Source organism: Buteo buteo, chromosome 26 (assembly GCF_964188355.1).
Source record: "Buteo buteo chromosome 26, bButBut1.hap1.1, whole genome shotgun sequence".
NCBI lineage: Eukaryota > Metazoa > Chordata > Aves > Accipitriformes > Accipitridae > Buteo > Buteo buteo.
Genome location: NC_134196.1, coordinates 1,400,420 through 1,417,137, shown reverse-complemented (window position 1 = coordinate 1,417,137; position 16,718 = coordinate 1,400,420). Strand labels below are relative to the sequence as shown.

At 56.8% G+C, this 16,718-nt stretch overlaps 4 protein-coding genes and 1 long non-coding RNA gene across 7 annotated transcripts in view; 2 read left to right on the top strand and 3 right to left on the bottom strand.

Moving 5' to 3' along the window:
- LOC142044837 (uncharacterized) overlaps nt 1-4,109 on the bottom strand; it is a 28,629-nt gene extending 24,520 nt beyond the window's left edge. The window contains exons 1-7 of the mRNA XM_075057755.1: nt 3,577-4,109; nt 2,840-2,954; nt 2,421-2,594; nt 2,226-2,332; nt 1,632-1,769; nt 1,347-1,468; nt 47-259 (exon numbers count right to left, since the gene is read on the bottom strand). Of these exons, the coding sequence (XP_074913856.1) occupies nt 47-259; nt 1,347-1,468; nt 1,632-1,769; nt 2,226-2,332; nt 2,421-2,594; nt 2,840-2,954; nt 3,577-3,788 (1,081 nt within the window). The 5' untranslated portion in view covers nt 3,789-4,109. The remainder of the gene's footprint in view (nt 1-46; nt 260-1,346; nt 1,469-1,631; nt 1,770-2,225; nt 2,333-2,420; nt 2,595-2,839; nt 2,955-3,576) is intronic.
- Nucleotides 4,110-4,400: 291 nt separating this feature from the next.
- Nucleotides 4,401-6,073, top strand: CYREN (cell cycle regulator of NHEJ). Its single transcript, XM_075057969.1, has 2 exons — nt 4,401-4,762; nt 4,974-6,073. The coding sequence occupies exons 1-2, from the start codon at nt 4,511-4,513 to the stop codon at nt 5,199-5,201; spliced, it is 480 nt and encodes a 159-aa protein (XP_074914070.1). The 5' UTR covers nt 4,401-4,510; the 3' UTR covers nt 5,202-6,073.
- Nucleotides 6,074-7,045: 972 nt separating this feature from the next.
- TMEM140 (transmembrane protein 140) lies at nt 7,046-11,820 on the bottom strand. Of its 2 annotated transcripts, none has more exons than XM_075057968.1 (4): nt 11,642-11,820; nt 9,690-9,805; nt 8,992-9,107; nt 7,046-7,659 (listed from the first exon to the last, which is right to left on the bottom strand). In XM_075057968.1, the coding sequence occupies exons 3-4, from the start codon at nt 9,002-9,004 to the stop codon at nt 7,046-7,048; spliced, it is 627 nt and encodes a 208-aa protein (XP_074914069.1). In that variant the 5' UTR covers nt 9,005-9,107; nt 9,690-9,805; nt 11,642-11,820. The 2 variants fall into 2 exon arrangements, with proteins under 2 accessions (XP_074914069.1, XP_074914068.1); XM_075057967.1 differs by having other exon boundaries at nt 7,046-7,662; nt 11,642-11,819.
- The window catches only part of LOC142044945 (uncharacterized), a 6,483-nt gene continuing 491 nt past the window's right edge, over nt 10,727-16,718 (top strand). The window contains exons 1-4 of one of the 2 annotated variants that reach the window (XR_012654460.1): nt 10,727-11,190; nt 11,392-11,614; nt 11,810-12,287; nt 13,006-14,776. This is a non-coding gene — a long non-coding RNA (uncharacterized LOC142044945). Of the gene's footprint in view, nt 11,615-11,809; nt 12,288-13,005; nt 14,777-16,718 lie in introns of both variants that reach the window. The other variant, XR_012654459.1, reaches the window with a different exon arrangement.
- AGBL3 (AGBL carboxypeptidase 3) overlaps nt 14,649-16,718 on the bottom strand; it is a 25,127-nt gene continuing 23,057 nt past the window's right edge. The window contains exon 16 of the mRNA XM_075057970.1: nt 14,649-16,389. Within this exon, the coding sequence (XP_074914071.1) occupies nt 16,232-16,389 (158 nt within the window). The 3' untranslated portion in view covers nt 14,649-16,231. The remainder of the gene's footprint in view (nt 16,390-16,718) is intronic.

The window sequence follows — 16,718 nt, the reverse complement described above, 5'->3', positions numbered from 1 at the left end:
GCCAGTGATTTGTCTTCATCACCTCCTCCACGGTGAAGGATCCTACCTGCTCCAGTCAGTGTAGGGGTGGCCAAGGGAGGGTCAGCAGTCTTCCCAGAGCAAGAACTGTCAAGTACTGCTGGGCCTTCTGTGCCTCCTGCAGAACATTCTCCCCTCATTTCACAGCCCATGTATTGCTCCAGTTGCTTTTCAATACTATATACAGAAAGGAAGGAAATGCATTTGTTAGAAATACCCCCCCGCTTGCCTACACTCTCTACTGGAAGAGCAACAGCCATTCATGAGCCATCCGAGCCATATTCGTAGGCAGCTGGTAAAGGGTAACACCCACACCCAGCGACACCTTACTGCACTACTACTGGAGGCTGAAATACTCACTACAGGCATGTTCATGCTGCAGGTGCTTGTTCTTGTCTATGGGGTATCTCAGCCCCACTGGTTACAGTCTCATCCGATAAACCCCCTCTCCGTTTGGAGGGCCACTGAGATTAAGACAACCCTTGGCAGACTGGCATCTAACTAGAAGGCTTCTACCTCAGTGGGATGCTACAGTAATGCTGCAGCTACTCTTCCCGTGAAGCTGGGGTAACGTCTCCTCAAACCCAGTCCTGACTTTGAAGGGCTTAAGAAATTCCCAGGGTTAGTCAGAGGACCGGAGAGTTTAGAGAGCTCCTAATTGGGATATCAAGAGGCCAACAAAGATTGCGGTTGCATTGCAAGCACTGCAGGGGTTAACTACATTGTATAGGTGTTATCTTCTAACAACCTTGGCTGAGGGTCAGGTGGGGCTCTGGAGAGAGACCACTTTCAGGTTTGCTTCATAAGCAGAACTAAACCAACCAAACAAAAAAAAACCAAACAAGAAAAGAAAATACTAAAAACGTGCTCCAGACCAAGGCTGCTATGCAAAGTGGTGCATTAGCACAACAGCGATACCGTGCCAGAAGCCTGGCAGGAAGGAACGAACACCTTGTTTTGCTAGAGCAATCCTCAGACATGCTTTACTCCTAAAGGGGTTTTTACTCCACAGTTTACCCAGGCACCCTTCTCTCCTGCTTCCCATCGATCCAGGCTGACAGAAGGGGCAGGGGGAGAAGAAATGAAGTCAAGACCCAGTGACACGAGCTCACGGGCAGCTGTTTTTGGCTAGAGAAGGCACGCTCGTAGGAATAATGCCGTTCATTCACCCATCACTAGGCTACCGTCACTAGGAAAGTGGGCTCTTTCCTTCAGCCTAGCTGTTAAGCGCACATAGCCGCCTTAGTGAAGGAACGGCCAGGGGTGCAAAGCTACCCACGAGAGAAGGAAAACCGCTGAAGAGTTTACCTCGGGGGATATCAGTTAGATCCCCTCTGAAACAAAAGGCAAGTAGTTGCTAGTCGGTTGAGTGGAGTGGAGCTTGGCGGCACACAGGTGAATTCTCAGAGGGAACTGTGGGGGGAAGTTTTCCTCAACTTCCAAATCCAGTCTTGACACGGAAAGAGATGCATGAGAAGACATCACCGAGCCCGGCTTCAACAAAGGTCTCAATGCCTCACTAAACCCCAGTGATGTTACCAACAAGGGCCGTACACCAGCACGCACATTCTGAGAACTCATTAGCTGCTCTAACGAGGATGTAAAACACTCACACAGCATGTTGAGACAGTCTGGCATAACTTAGAGCTGTGCAGCCAAACGAGTCTTCCTGAGAAAGGTCAGCACCATACTGCAGAAGAATTTGTATTATATTCATATCCCCAGCAAGAGCAGCAAGCATAAGAGTGGTCCTAAAGCATCCAAGAGAAAATAGGAAATACATCAGCTTCTGCGGACGTTGCATTGCCGTTACTTCAGTCCCTCTTTGCTCCCCAAAGAATTCATTTCCCTTCTCCTATAGGCAGAGCGAAAGCAGAGCCAAATACGTGGAAGCGTTGGAGAATTCAGGTTGGCAGGACCTCGGGAGGTCTCCAGGCCAACCACCTGCCCAGAGCAGGCTCGGGGCATGTGTGTGCGTGTGTGTGTGTGCGGCACCACAGCCCACACTTTCTTGCAGTCCTCAGGGCAGAAATTGCCCCCTGAGGTAAGAAAGCAGCCGAGTGTGGGTCTGCTTTCACAAGTCACACAGAAGGAGCTCCTTCTGGGCAGCTCCTGGTTCTTTTTCAAAGCTCATTCCTATGCCTCCCCCCAGTCCAACCTGAAGAATGCTAAAGGAGTCCCACGCGCGCTTTTGACAAACCCTTCACCTTTTCGCTCTATCTTGAGCATGCACGTTAGCTCCTTTTTGAAGAAGGAACTCCACCATCTCTGCAGAGCGCTTGCCGATGGCAACAGTAAGCGGAGTGTATCCCAACTGAAAGGGGAAATCATCTGCCTTAGAATAACACAGAAAAGTCAAGCAAGTTTTGGGAAGAGGAACTTTACCCAAAGTCCAAGCTAACCACATTCGGAGCTTCAATGTCGGCATTGTGCTCAAGTAACAGCTCGACTAGGGGTTTGCTGGCAATGATGGCAGCCAGGTGAAGCGCAGTGTTGCCGCTCACATCTCTGAGGTTGGGGTTGGCACCATGCTCCAGCAGAATGGCCACACAGTCTTTGTGCTGGTGCTCGACCGCCTGGAAATAAGACACAAAGGAGGAATAACTTGCAACATCTACCTTTCTCCCTGTCAGAACTCCCGCATCTTCCCCACACTGGGAAGCATAGGCGTCTTCAAAGATGAGGCAACATATGCCCCTTCCCCGCTGACTACAACACACCTGTTTCTACGCAGGCCTACGTAAAGAGTCATGCAAGGTACGCGTCGTTCAGCGCGTAATCGGTCAACCCAATGCACAACAGCATAACGTACTCCACATACCTTCATCAGCGGTGATTTCTTAAACCTGTCACGAGGGTTTAGCTGGCATTTCTTTCTTGCCAGGAATCGGACGACATCTGACTGGCCGTACACACAAGCCAGATGCAGAGGCGTCCTAGAAACGAAACATATTCAGTCAACGCGGGCAGCTGAAGACACCGTTTCAGGCTGCGGTGCCCGCCGCGCAGGGCCACACGCCTCAACTGGCAAAACCCACGCTGAACGCAAGCTTCCGCGGTCCAGAGCTGGCGGCAGCAGTGGCGCACCCAAAGCCTGGGGCTGGCCAGGAAACATCCCCAGCACGTCCCTGGAGTCCCAGCCCGGGGATCCCCCCCCAGCCCCGACCCGGAGGCTGCGGAAGCCCGGGGATCCCCCCCCAGCCCCGACCAGTCCCACGCCCGGCGCGTCCCAGAGACAGAGGGGACGGGGCTTCCAACGGCGGCCCCCGGGCAGGCCGTGCCCCGTCTTTCTGCGAGCCCGCGCCCCCGCTCCGGCAAGCCGCTCCGTCGGGCAAGGGCAAAGCAGCCGTCTCCGCTCGGACGAAGGGCTGCCGAGCTCCGCGGAAGACTCGCTGCGGGGGCCGGGCTGGCGGCGGAGGGCAGGGGGTCGCCGCCTCCCGCCCCGGCCGGGGCAGGCCCCCGGGAAGGCCGTGGCTCCTAAGGGCGCTCGCCGCCGGGCTGGGCTCCGCCGGGGCGGCCGGCCGGAGGCTTTCGCTCCGGGCGCCGCCCGCCCCTTACCGCTTCTCCGCGTCCCGCCCGTTGATGCGGAACCTCTTCCTCCACCAGTGCCGCCGCAGCCGGGCCAGGTCGCCTGCGGCGGCCGCGCCGTGCAGCCCGCCCCGGGGCTCCTCCCGGACCTGGGAGGTCGCGGCGGCGCAGGGTCCGGCTTCGCCGTCGGAGGGCGGCGGCCGCCGCCCCCTCCCCAGGCAGAGCGAGAAGAGCCGCTGCATGCCGCCGCGGGGATGGCGCCCGGCGGGCTCTGCCGAGCCCCGGGCGGTCTCCCCGAAGGCAAACCGAGCGCGGAAGGGGCGAGAACAGCCGAGCCCCGAGCGCCGGCAGCTCCGGTCGCTCCCGCTCCGCGCAGGACGCCGTCTGCGCCGGCAGGGGGCAGCCTAGCAACGGGGCGTCACAGAGGGGGGCGGGGCCGGGCGGAGGGGGCGGGCCCGAGGGGCGGTCCCAAGGGGGCGAGTCCAAGGGGGCGTGGTTCCAAGGGTGGGCGGTCCCAAGGGTGGGCGGTCCCAAGGGGGCGCGGTTCCAAGGGTGGGCGGTTCCAAGGGTGGGCGGTCCCAAGGGGGCGCTGTTCCAAGGGTGGGCGGTTCCAAGGGTGGGCGGTCCCAAGGGGGCGCTGTTCCAAGGGGGCGCGGTTCCAAGGGTGGGCGGTCCCAAGGGGGTCGGATCCAAGGGTGGGCGGTTCCAAGGGGGTCGGATCCAAGGGTGGGCGGTTCCAAGGGGACGGTTCCAAGAAAGCGCGGTTCCAAGGGTGGGCGGTCCCAAGGGGGCGCGGTTCCAAGGGTGGGCGGTCCCAAGGGGGGCGGTTCCAAGGGGGCGGTCCCATGGGGGCGCGGTTCCAACGGGGCGGTCCCATGGGGGCGGTTCCAAGGAGGCGCGGTTCCCAGGGTGGGCGGTCCCAAGGGGGCGGATCCAAGCGGGGCGGCCCCGCCCCGCGCGGGACATGGCGGCGGGCGGCAGGCGGCGGGTGCTGCCGGCCTGGATGGAGGCGGCGGGCGACGAGCGGGTGGTCGCGGCGGGGACCCCCCCCGGCGAGGGCGGGCAGCGGCGGCAGCGGGTCCCAGGTAGTGCCGCTGGGGCGGGGAGACCGGGCCCGGTTCGCCCCGAGCGTCTTCCCCGTGCGGTTGGCAGGGCGGCGGTGTGCTGCATGAACGAGGCGGAGCTGGTGGATGTGGCCCTGGCGGTCCTGGCGGAGGTGAGGCCGGACCCCCCGGGGCGGGGGGGACAGACGCCCACGGTCCTGGCAGCGGGGAGGGCTCGGGGGAGCGGGCAGGGAGCGCTGCCGGCGGCGGCGGCGGCGGCTCCCCGGGGACTGGCCGGGGGTGTCCCGCGGGGGGGCGGCTCCCTCTGCCCCTCGGGGTGCCGTTCGCGCACAGCCGGGTCTGGTTGTCTTTCCCTTTGGTTAGAAGCTGCAGCGCGAGGAAGGTGAGGAGAAGGCCCGGCGCGGGAGCCAGGAGGAGCAGGAGCTCCAGGCGACGCCGAAGGAGGCTCCGGGGAGCACGGCCAGCAGCGGGGGAGGCAGCGGCCGCAGCCCGGCTCTGCCGTCCCCTCCCGGTGCCGCCGCGGGGAGGACGGGCTGGGAGGACTCTGAGGACGATGCTCTGAGATACGTCCGGGAGATCTTTTTCAGCTGACGTGGCCTGCTGCGCCGCTGCCCGGGAGCCAAGGGGCCACCCGGGACGGTGGGAGGAGGGCCTGGAGCGGGCTGTGGGTCTGCTGGGTTGGGAGCCTGTGGAGCTGGGAGGAGGCCCCTGAAAGCCGTGGCGGAAAGGAAGGGGGCACCCGCTTCTCCCGGCGTGCGCTGGGTTCGGCGGGATTTGGCTCCGGGTTAGGTCGCGGTCGTTCTTGCTCGGCGTCTCGGAGCGCGGAGAGATTAAAGAGGACATCTGGGTTCCTGCGAGCGTCCGTCCCTTTGGTGGGTCGGTGCTGGGGCTCGAGGGGAGCGGGGCGTTGCTGGCCCTGGCAGGCTTCTGCCGGCTCTGCGGAGCCCAGTAGTCGCGGTTCAGCCTTGGGGCTCCCTTGTCCTTGCGGTCCCTCTGTGACAGCTGCCGTGGGGCCTGGCAGGCTGTCCCCGTTGGGCCTGACGCTGAATGTGCCTCCAGGCCTCCCACAGCTGGGGAGGACGCGGGTGGGTGGGAGCAGACTGGCAGGGGCAGGGACCGTTCTGAGGGGGCTGACCCCGTGGCAGGGTGCGTGGGGGTCTAGGGAGCCGTGGCAGGGTGCGTGGGGGTCTAGGGAGCCGTGGCAGGGTGCGTGGGGGTCTAGGGAGGGATAAGGATGGCTCAGGGGCAAGAGGCGGCCTGAGGCGGGCATGAACAAACCACACGAAGCCGGGGCAGGCGCGAGAGCCTTTAATGAAACGCAGAATCGGTCAAAGCAGCGTCGCCGGCCACGGCCCCGCCAAGACGGCAGCAGGGGAGAAAACGGACCCTGGTGTCCCGAAGGGGATGGGGGGGAAAGCAGGCGCTGCTTCGTGCGAGGTCACAGACGTGGCACGGAGCGGTGCTGTGCGCCGCCACTAAGGCGGAGAGACCCCATCCAGCGCGCTGGCTGTGATGGCCCAGCTGGGGCACTGCACCCCAGCCTTCGGCAGCCCTTGCGCTGCTCCCCGAGCACACGCTCGCACGGGGCGCGCGTTGGTCTGAGCTGGCTTTGCGGTGACCGGCCCTCGCGCAGAACCCGTTCTCCTGGAGCCTCAGAGGCTGCGGGACTGCGGGGCTCAGCCCCGTGGCGTAAGTGGGGACAAACCTGGGGCTCTGCACCAAAATCCTCTGCTTCCTCGTGGAAGCTGGGTTCAGTGTTCAGCAAGTTGCTGGGCTGCCCCTCCAGGGGCTCTGCTGCTGCTTGGGGTTGGATGTGGGCCACTCCACCCGAATGAACTAAAGCAGAGTCACTCCAGGTGTTATTCCAGCAGGTGAAGTACAGGTGCACCTGCCGAAGAGTATTTCCAGTGCACCTCTGGGGCTGCCACTGCTGCGATGGCAGTGTGAAGCCGCAGCTCCTCAAGTTGCTTCGAAGGCGTCCCTGGTTAGTTCGGGAGGTGGAGGAGGAGCAGAGTCTCTTTGGGCAACGCCAAGAAAGGAAGCCTGTTTTTGCTTCTCTGCCTGCTTATACTTAGGCTAGATGCGGCCAGAGGGTTGTGTCCGCTGTGTGCTGGTTCTGATCCGTCCCCTTCGCTCTTCTCTGGGTCAGGGACAGAAATGCTGTCGCTTGTGATGCTGTGCCCCAGGCCGAGGGCTGTGTTGCACGCTGCTGTTCCCAGAAAGCTTCCACGCCGTGCTGCGGGTGTTGGTGTCTGCTGCCTGCTTGCTGCAGGAGCACTGCACGCAGCCGTCTGCCAGAGGCTGGATATGGGCCTTTGGACTAAGGATCAAATTCCTACCAGTGACTAAAGCTGTAGTGGGATTACGGTTTTAAAGCATGTTATCAATAGCGCTTGCATCTTCTTCACTCTCAAATCCCAACGGGCAGGGCCCCGTCAGTAAAAGGGCTTTGACACGGATGTGTGTTGCTTGGCCCAGCTGAGGTACATAGTGGCAGTGAGAATCTGGAGCAGTAGCAGAGCCTGAGTCCCAAGCAATGCCAGGAAGCCCCCAGTGAAATCAGAGAGGTGAATCCACTGCGAGGTTTGGAAAAGAAACGTACCCAGGCCTCCAGACAGGATTATCATCTTGATGATGAGTATGATGAGGATCGCCTTCCAGCCCTCTCTCTCCTCTCTGCACTTCACGTTTGCAACAAAAACGGGGTAGAAGATGCTGAAGACCAGGCAGGCGTACACGCAAACCCTGGCTAGCACCATTCCCGGTAGGCTGATGCCCATCACCTGCAGATGCTTGTACTCCAGGCACTGCAGCTCCCCAGCTGTCGCGTTCCACAGGCAGAAGTTGTAAAAGCCAATGCGTTTGTCAGGGAGGTCGACCAGGTTCCCGGCTTCCCAGAGCAGCGCGTAGAGCATCAAGGCCAAGTTTCCAGCAGCCTCAAGGAAGGTCAGTGCACACAGCAGGTGCCCGGTGCACCGCTGCTGCAGCAGACCCATCCTGGCGCCTGCGTGCTCTCTTGATACCGTGGTACAGCCTGCGGTGGGGACGCCTGCTGCAAAACACGAAGGGGGGAACCCATTGGTGGTCGTGTCTCATGGCACCCTTCCCAAGGTGTGCTCTGAGCCTGTGGCCCTGAGGTCTCGGGACTCCCCTTGCAAGGAGAGCAGGAGCGTCTCTGACTGTGCTGTGCATGTGTTACTGGGGGGGGTGTGTGTGTGTGCATTTTTGGTCACAGCAAAGGTGGCTTTAATGATGTCCTGTGTGTGGACCATCACTGGGAGGACAGTATGGCTCCCTTAGCCCCGCACGTGCCCTTTGCAGCACGGTCTCACATTGGACTGTCCTGGTTTCAGCTGGGATAGAGTTAACTGTCTTCCTAGTAGTTCGTAAGGTGCTATATTTTGAGTTCAGTATAAGAATGTTGATAACACTGATGTTTTCAGTTGTTGCTAAATAGTGTTTAGTCTAAAGTCAAGGATTTTTCAGCTTCTCATGCCCAGCCAGCGAGAAAGCTGGAGGGGCACAAGAAGTTGGCACAGGACACAGCCAGGGCACCTGACCCAAACTGGCCAACAGTGTATTCCATACCATGGGACGTCCCATCCAGTATAGGAACTGGGAAGTGGGGGCAGGGAATCGCCGCTCGGGGACTGGCTGGGTGTCAGTTGGCGGGTGGTGAGCAATTGCCCTGCGCATCATTTGTACATTCCAATCCTTTCATTATTGCTGTTGTCATTTTATTAGTGTTATCATTATCATTTAGTTTCTTCTTTTCTGTTCTATTAAACCGTTCTTATCTCAAACCATGGGTTTTGCTTCTTTTCCCGATTTTCTCCCCCATTCCACTGGGGGGGGTGGTTAGTGAGTGAGCGGCTGCATGGTGCTTAGTTGCTGGCTGGGGTTAAACCACGACATGGACAAGAGAAGCATTCGTCAGTAAACTGCAGTGATGGGAGAGGAGCAAACCACTGTTGTCTGGTAAGGAAGGGGTTAAGAGCTATTCTGGGAAAATGCTTTTCTTTCAGTTGTGGCTGGACAAGGACATCCTTTGTGATCTTTGGACAAGTGAGTAAAATGCAGGCCCAACAAGATCTGAAGCGCGGGGCTCCCCTTGCCTCCCCCCCCCAGCTCTGGGACACTTGATGCCATTGATGCCACTCATTTCCAGCATCCACATGCCCCTGAGGCCCGTGTGCGCCTGCACGTTTCTGGGCACAGCAGGGCTGATCGCCTGCAGCCCTGCTCCCCGCTGAGGCTGGCAGACATGGTGCTCCTCTGTCCCGGTTGCCTGAGGACCGATGCCCCAGGCAGATGGGCAGTCGTCCACCACAAAGAGACACCCCGGACCCACCTGCCCTCCTTTGAGGCTACGGAGACAGACCTGCGATTGCCATCCTCCTCGCTCCTCTCTCAGACTGCCCGGCAAACCCGAGTCCCTGCTCCTGTCCTGGAAACGTGGACTGTCCTCAGTGCCCTCTTGCAGGCTTCTGCTTTGCACTGAAAAACAGGGAAGTGGCATGAGGAAGGGGTACCGCTGGCTGCAGAGCCACGCAGCATCGCAGCGCTGCCCACCCGAGTCTGTACAGAGGCACAAACAGAGGGCAAGGAGCTCAGACCTCGGCTTCAAGCTCAGCCTCCTGCTTGAGGCTCTGCAAATAACCCCTTTCCTGCCTATGCCAAGCACTATCATCTCCTGTGATTTACCACCTTCCCTCAAGAAGTTCACAATGTCGGTCCTGCTGTCTCCCCTCCACTGCCCATTGCCCACTGGTATATCATCCCAGTGTCCCAGGCCATCACCCCACAGCTGCTTGTGGATTTAGTACAGCCTCTGAGTTTTTAGAGTGCCAGGAGAGACCCCACTCAATCTGTACCCGGTGCCTGGCTGCAGTGCTGGTGAGTAGAGACCCTTCAGCATCCCCCCCCAATCCTTGTCTCCCTGGATACTTGGCAGTGGGGCACCAATGTTTAATGTGCACAGGGATAAAGCTTCTCCATCCCAAACTTCTCGTCCTCCACAGTCATAGCCAGGAGGAGCACACACACCATGGGAAGGGGTCACAGCATCCAGACACCGACCTGTCCCCTTCCCCTGCTCACTACTTCACTACTTCTTGTAGCTTCCCTTGGAGGTCTTCACAACAGGCTTCTGGAGAGACTGGACGGTCACACGGAGGATGCCCATGGTTCTGAATCTACAACGGAGACACAAACAACCAGGAAAAGATCTGTGCCTGGCCCCAGAGCGTGCTGCAGAATGAGACCTCTTGCACATGTAATTGCACCAGGGTTTGTCACGCCCCTGGTGTTGCCTCTTGGGTTTGTCTGGCTTTACACATGCTCTCCTGCAGCCAGGCATTGCTGCTCTTCCTCTCCCTGTCCCACAACGGCTTATGCCTGCTCGCTGTTCTCCTGCCACCCTGCCTCACAGCCCTCAGAGGGAGAACAAGCTGTGCTTGGAGGGGGCTCTTGGTTAGCTGACCAGCTCCCCAGGGATTTGTGTTGGAGCTCAGAGCTGGGACCAGTACAGCCCAGCTGGCTCCTGGCCCTGCTCACCCACTGACCCTTGCTGTCGTGTTTCTTTAGACCAGTTTCCTAAGGCAGGCAGGCCTGTAGAAATACGGGGTTTTCGTTCAATCATCTCGCGTTACTTTTTATTAACCCTCCCCCACCTCCATAAAATATAAAAGTAATTAAAAATTACACACGTTTACTAGAGAGGGGACAGAGAATTAAATTCCTAGCAGGTTCGTGGAAATACATGGCAGGGCTGAAGAAGAGCCACCTCAGAGACCCTGTGCTGTTAACGTGATCTCTGTGTATGAGGGCGCCGGGGAAATCCAATGGTATTTCTGCCCTCTCCTCTGCTTTGAGGCTCATGTCTATAAAGACCTCTTTTTTTTCCCAGCGATGCCCCTCGGTTCGCTCTGCCGAACCGTGGGCAGATTTCCCCCTCGGCCTCCCGCTGCCAGCCCAGCAGGTAAAATCCCTGTCCCCAGGCGCGACTGCGACAGGGACAGAAACCGAAACCCATCCGATGCGGGTGCCCGGTGCCAGCTGGGGCAGAGAGCGCACGGCTGGCCTGGAGGCGACGGATGGTTTGGTAACGAAAACTTGAGACCTGGTGTCCCAGACTTGGCATTCCTGAGTTCTGCGGCTCGGCCCCGAGGCCGGTTTGGAGGCAGCCCGGCCCAGAGGCAGCGGATAAACAGGAAAGAGCTGTCAGCCCGTGTCCAGCTGGGGCTTCTCCCAGACATCTGCAGCCCCTCCGGCTCTAAGGAGGTGCCTGTGCCCTTGGACGGGACAGTCTGCGGCTCTCCATCAAGGATGCGAGAAAGAGGAACCCCAGCACGGCACAGGGACCCCCAGCCTGGCTTCAGCCCCCTTGTTTCTGGGCTGGCATCGCTGGAAACACCGGACTGCACCACGGGAGACCACTGTGTCTGTCTCCCGGGCAGAGAAAGGCTGCGTGTGGGCGGCTCGGGAGCTGCCTGGGGTCTCTGTGTGGGAGACGGGGCTTGGAGGGACCCTCCGTGCTGCCGGGACTGCGGGGCCCTTCCTTCTGCTGACTCACGGGCAGGTGAGCGGCTCGCCAGGCTGGGGCTGTGCGTCCCCCCAGCCAGCTGCTGGCCGAGTGCCTCGGCTTTCCCGCATCCCCCCTCCCCGGCTGCTGGGGCGAGTAATGCCGTGCAAGAGTGGTGGGAAAGGAAGGCAGCTTTGGACTTGGAACCTTTCCTTTAAGCCACCTGCTCCCGCCCCAGGATCCCTCTTTCCCCCTCAGGCAGGATCAGCTGCAGGGAAACCACAGGGGAAGAAAGGCCGCTGACAAGTCAGGGATTGCTGGCAAACAGAAACCAGCCGGCGGTACATGGACCGGGCTGCGGAGGAGCTGTCCCAAAAGCGTGCCACAGCTGGGGAGGGACCTGCTCCCTCCCAGACATTTGCATCCTGCAGCACCACTTCTTCTCCTGGCAGCTCCCCACGATGCCAGCGGCATTAAAAAGGTGGGGGACCCAGCGGAGGATACTTACGGGCTGCCCATCTGGCTGGGTGCGGAGCTGAAGCTCGCTGGAGAGGGCCGAGGTGTCACCCGGGCGAGCGGAGCCCGTCCGTGGCCGCTGCCAGGTCCCGTGGCGTCTGGGCTCTGACACCGCAGCCCCTGGTGTGTCACAAACAGCTGCCTCTGGTTTCTCTTTCAGTTTTGAAGGTCGTGGGAGCCTAACGCAATGCTCCTCCCCGATGCTGCGTCATCTAATAAATACGAGCGAGAAAACAGGCCGAGCGCTGCCACTGCCATCCAAAGCGGTGGCAGGTTTGCACTTTCTTCTCCCAGCTGTGCTGACCCACGTGAATACCTGACCGGGCTAAGCTCACCCGGGAAAGTTGTGCTACTAGAGCGGCGTGGGCGTCCGTGGGGGCCGAGATGAGTTTGTTCGGTTTGGACACTTGCGTAGAGGTGACCGACCATCCCAGTGCCAACCCCACCACTGTCGGCGTTCACCGACCACTTCGCCCTTCTCGCAGGTTGGACGCTGCTCCCCTCCCTCAGCTTCCCAGACCCAGCTTTGCCCCGGCTCCCCCTCGCCCTGCAGACGCGGCGCCTACGCAGGCGCAGCGCGGAAGCGGCAAGCTGCCTGCCGCGACAGGAAACCTGTGAAACCTCGAGTGATGTAAGGGGTAAGATTCTCCTTCCTTTAGTCCTCCTGGCCAGGTCTGGAACTGCTTGTCCCGTCCTGTAAGCAGCCTTGGTGGTGGGTCTGGTAGAGAGGGGTGTGTTGGGGGGGGTACGTGTGGGACACCTAGCCACGAAGCTGTTCACGGAGTCCCACCTAGTCATTCCACATCTAGGCATGGTCTGGAAACCTGCGGGTGGTACAGAGGTTGTGAGCCCGTAATATTGGCACTCGCATCCAAGAGCACAAGGGAGGTGAAGGGAAATAAGGGAGGAAGAAGAGAAGCTCGATGGATAGAGCCATCAGGCAGGTAGCGGTGGGGAGGTGCCTTCCTACCCAGCCTGTGTACGTGGAATAATTTTAGCACTGAAAAGGACAAGGGTCTGGATTGAGGTGGTTGGGATCACAGATAGCTTGGGCTGGGGTTACAGTGGGAGAAATTAGGGGTGGGGGTGGAAGGTTTGCAGCAGGTAAAGCCTAGCAGGCCACAGCTGCTGAGCTGGACGTGGTGAATGGCGGGGACACAGGAGGAAGCCTTGGGGCTGAGTATGGCCGGTAACGAACACTGGGGCTGCTGGCTGCGAAATTGGGGTACGAGCAGAGAGCACCGAGGTGGGACCTCTGTTCCAGTGAGGAAACGCGTTGGCAGGAAGCACGTTTGTGCTCTCACGAGGGGCGGTCACGCGGTTTCGCCTCACACCACTCACTTTTTTGTCATTCAGGAAGGAAAAGGGTGTTACGATTTGGGTCTGGTGATCAGCCGACGACTCTGCTGACCTCAGCACCGCAGGGGAATTTGCCGTTTTGCTGCCACAAGAAGGAGGCACAAGCAGCTCCATCACACGCATCCTCACGTCGCATTGGGGTCCTGTTTGCTGGGGCAATCGGGATGACTGCCGCAATGGGTCTGCTCCATCACGCCGCGGCACTTCTCCTAGAGAGGCGTCTGATCCCCTTCCCACCTCCTACGCCTCAGCCTTCGTGCGCCTGACAGATGGCCACGCGTCCCGGCTTTAGCCCTTGCATACACCTCCATCTCTCTGGCCTTCTCTGCACTGCTTAAGCGCTAAACGCACCATTTGGGAATGTTACTTCTGGAGCGTGCCCCTTCCCGGCCAGAGCCGGTCGCCTGATTGTGCACCTCCGGTGGAAGCGCTCCTCCGTGTTTCCCGTGTCTCCTCCCCTGCAGGGTCTCGCTCTCTGCTGCTTCTGACGCCTCCGGGGATGCCCAGGCTGCCGGCGGGGAGAGGCACAGTCAGCCTCTGGCTCAAGACCTGCCCTTGGTACCACCGACCTTATTCGGGAGGCCGCCTTCCACACCTTTGGCTGCCTCTCTGGCAGGCTGTTCCCCTGCCTTCTCCTTCCAGGCGTTTGGGCAGGGAAGATTGTGCCTGAAGGCTGGGCAGGATGCGATATGCCCCGCTCTTCTTCTTCCTAGGGACGTTTTAGCCAGTCCCCTGGCTGCTCCTTTGGCTTCAGATGCTCAAAGTCTGTCTGATGATGGAGCAGCCGGGGTGGTGGGCGCGGGGTGAGGTAAGCAGGGGGATGATGGTCAACATGTCTGATGGAGAAAGAAGGGGAAGGGAGAGGAGGAAGAGAGCGGGGCTTCTACAGGTGTGCCTGGAGGTGGGACAGATCGGGTGAGTCTTTGGGCTGCTGGGGCCTGGTGTCTGGGGGTGGGAAAGGAGAGCTCTTCCCAGGAGCCAGCTTCCACTAAATCCCCATGCAATTGTTTCTTCCTGGAATTGCTTCCTGAAATAGAAGCGTTAAGATGTTCACATGGCTTTACAGTGGAAGGAACTGCTCTGCAGTTCCTTGTGGTGCTGTTAAAGCACACACAGCAACGCTGCCAGCAGTTCTAGTACTATTAGCAATGACAGGTAAAGCATGAGATGAGCTGGGACTTTCAATAGTGTCTTGCTTATTTTAGCCCACTGTTTTAAAAGTAAGCTACCAGACTTGCTTCCCAGAAGTTGGTCATGACCCTGGTCCTCATTCCTGAAGGAATCTCCACAGCAGAACTCTGCTCCCTCTAGTTAGTCAAAAACCCTCTCAGCTATAGCCAGTACTGCCCCATTGTACAAGACTTGAGGGATTCCTGTGGGAGGCCTTAGGCTGGTGAGAAGAGAGGTTGAAGCTCACTTCATATTATTCTACTTTGTTTAGAAATAATTTTTATTCAGAAGAAATCATAAAATGACTATTTTTTTCTCATCTGTAATCTGCTGACAACTAACAATAAATAAATCTCAGTGAAACGAAACCAACATTATGCTTTTCTTCCTATAGCTGTCATAAGGACATTGCTGGCAACCCAAGAACCGGAGTCCAAAGCAGTGCAAAGCTAAATGGCTTTGTGCCGTCTGCACGTGTGCTGCATTTAGGATTCTGTGAGACTGAACCCTAACCCCACAGGGTATCAGATACGAGGCTCCCAGAACTCAATCCCCAGGACTTTGGTCTTTATTACTCCATTTGTCTTGCTGCAATACGGTATGATTTGTCTTCTTGTTTCTTATACAGTGCACAACAGAGGGGCTGTATGGGGTATTTCCTTCCAGCAATACATTTTAAGTATTTGGCCAATTCTTTCTTCTTGCAGATAGAGTGCAGTTAAAGAAGCGCAGCTCGGTCTGGGGGTCCAGTGTTAGTTGCTCCGCAGTTTGAACCCTAGGTTTCCCAAAGCAATATAATTTAGGTTTTATTTATTATTGGCAATTCCAGTGCAGCCCCTCTCAAATGCTCAAAAGTTAATGGCCCTGATTTTGCAGCAATAGGTTCCAATGTACAGACTAAAATGGAGCATGCCGTAGAGACAGAGACAAGGTAGAGAGAGGAAGACCACTGACTTGCTTACTGGGCAATCCTAAGTGCTAGGAAATTTAAGGGAAACAAAACTCAGTACCTGTCTTAGTGTATTTTTCATCTTGTCTCCCAAATGTCTGTACAATGCTACATGCATTAAGAAAAATGCAAACTATGCAGGTATATGACTGTTATGAATAAAATATTACCCAATTATGTAAGAACACATGAATGGCCACACTGCTTTAGGGCAAGGGGCCATCTATCACAGCACCCCACCTCCAAGGTGACCATGAGTGGATGCCCAGGGGAGAGCAGGAACAAAACAAACATATCCAATGCTTTTCCCAAGCACTCTTCTAGATTCTCACTCTTTTCATCTGAGGAGATTTCCCAAGCCATATGTGTCTATTCAAAAACTCCCAGTGGTCTATCTATAAGGTACATATCCACCTGAAACCATGTACATTTTTTGCACCCATGACATCCTTTAGCAAAGAGTTCCACAGATGGACTATTTGTGTACAGATTTTATGTCAAATGTTTTTGAGTGTAACATGTATTTGGTTTGTTGGTGAAATAGGGGGGGAATGATTGTTGTGGCTTATGACTCTCCAGTTTCTCTACTATGATCAAGGAATGGTGGCTTCAGCTGCTTGGTGAATAATCACTTTCCTTGAGAACCTCAGGGAAACTTCCAAACAGAATGAAGAAAGAAAAGCAAAAAAAAAGGAAAAAAAAGGAAAAAATAGAAGAGGGGGGGAGTCTTCCTCACAAAACCAGTATATATTGTTTAAGACAAATGATACTTTATATTCAGGAGAGACTTGCTACTAAACTGGTTTAGAATTTAGGATACTTCTTCATGTGGTAAGAGAAACTTCATGTCTACATTAGTCAATGTGTGTGAACTATTTTTCAGAAAAAAAAAAGAGCATGAAGAATTTTGATATCTGTGGGTATCTACTCCCTTGTTGGTAGAGTCATAACCCATAACCAAAGTCTTGGGAACTGTTTAAGCAAATTAGCTACATGACACTTTCATGTGCCTTCACTGGCTGAGGAACTGGGGCTCCAAAATATACCCCGGTATTTTGCAGCATGTTGTCTATTCTTTGCTTCAGGCAGTAACGGCAGGGAGAACTACAGTGTGTCTTGTGGCAGGCAGGATTTACTCTTCCCAAAATTTGTATTCTGGCTTGCTGTCCTGTTTTTCTTGGGCCTTGTGGTTTCTGAGGGGAGCCTCTCCTTCATTTTTGTTTCTTCCTTTTTTGAATTGCTCTTTGCAGTACGATCATGACCTGAACCAAAAAGGAGGAAAAAACAAATCCATATCAACTACTACAGACTTACTACTTACTGAAAAAGTACATGGCTTTGGTTTCCTTCACAAGAAACTGTGGTATTATGGCAGAAACATTTCCTTTACTAAAGGAGAGCCACAGCATGATTCAAAATCTAATACTAAAATGTGGAAGGGCACAGGACCTGGTTTTATTGCTCCAGCAATATGATATTCTATTGACCTCCCCTGGAAAGGCTAATCCCAACATTTCACAGCATCAGACCATACATCCCTTTATGGAATGCTGATACATATGAAAAGCAATGAACCGATGGCTAGAGCCTC

What these genes read in the sequence shown, in the direction of transcription:
- CYREN (XM_075057969.1), top strand. Translation starts at nt 4,511, where the DNA reads ATGGCGGCGGGCGGCAGGCGGCGGGTGCTGCCGGCCTGGATGGAGGCG. An exon ending in CCCTGGCGGTCCTGGCGGAG is followed by an intron (nt 4,763 to 4,973) that starts GTGAGGCCGGAC and finishes CCCTTTGGTTAG; the next exon opens with AAGCTGCAGCGCGAGGAAGG.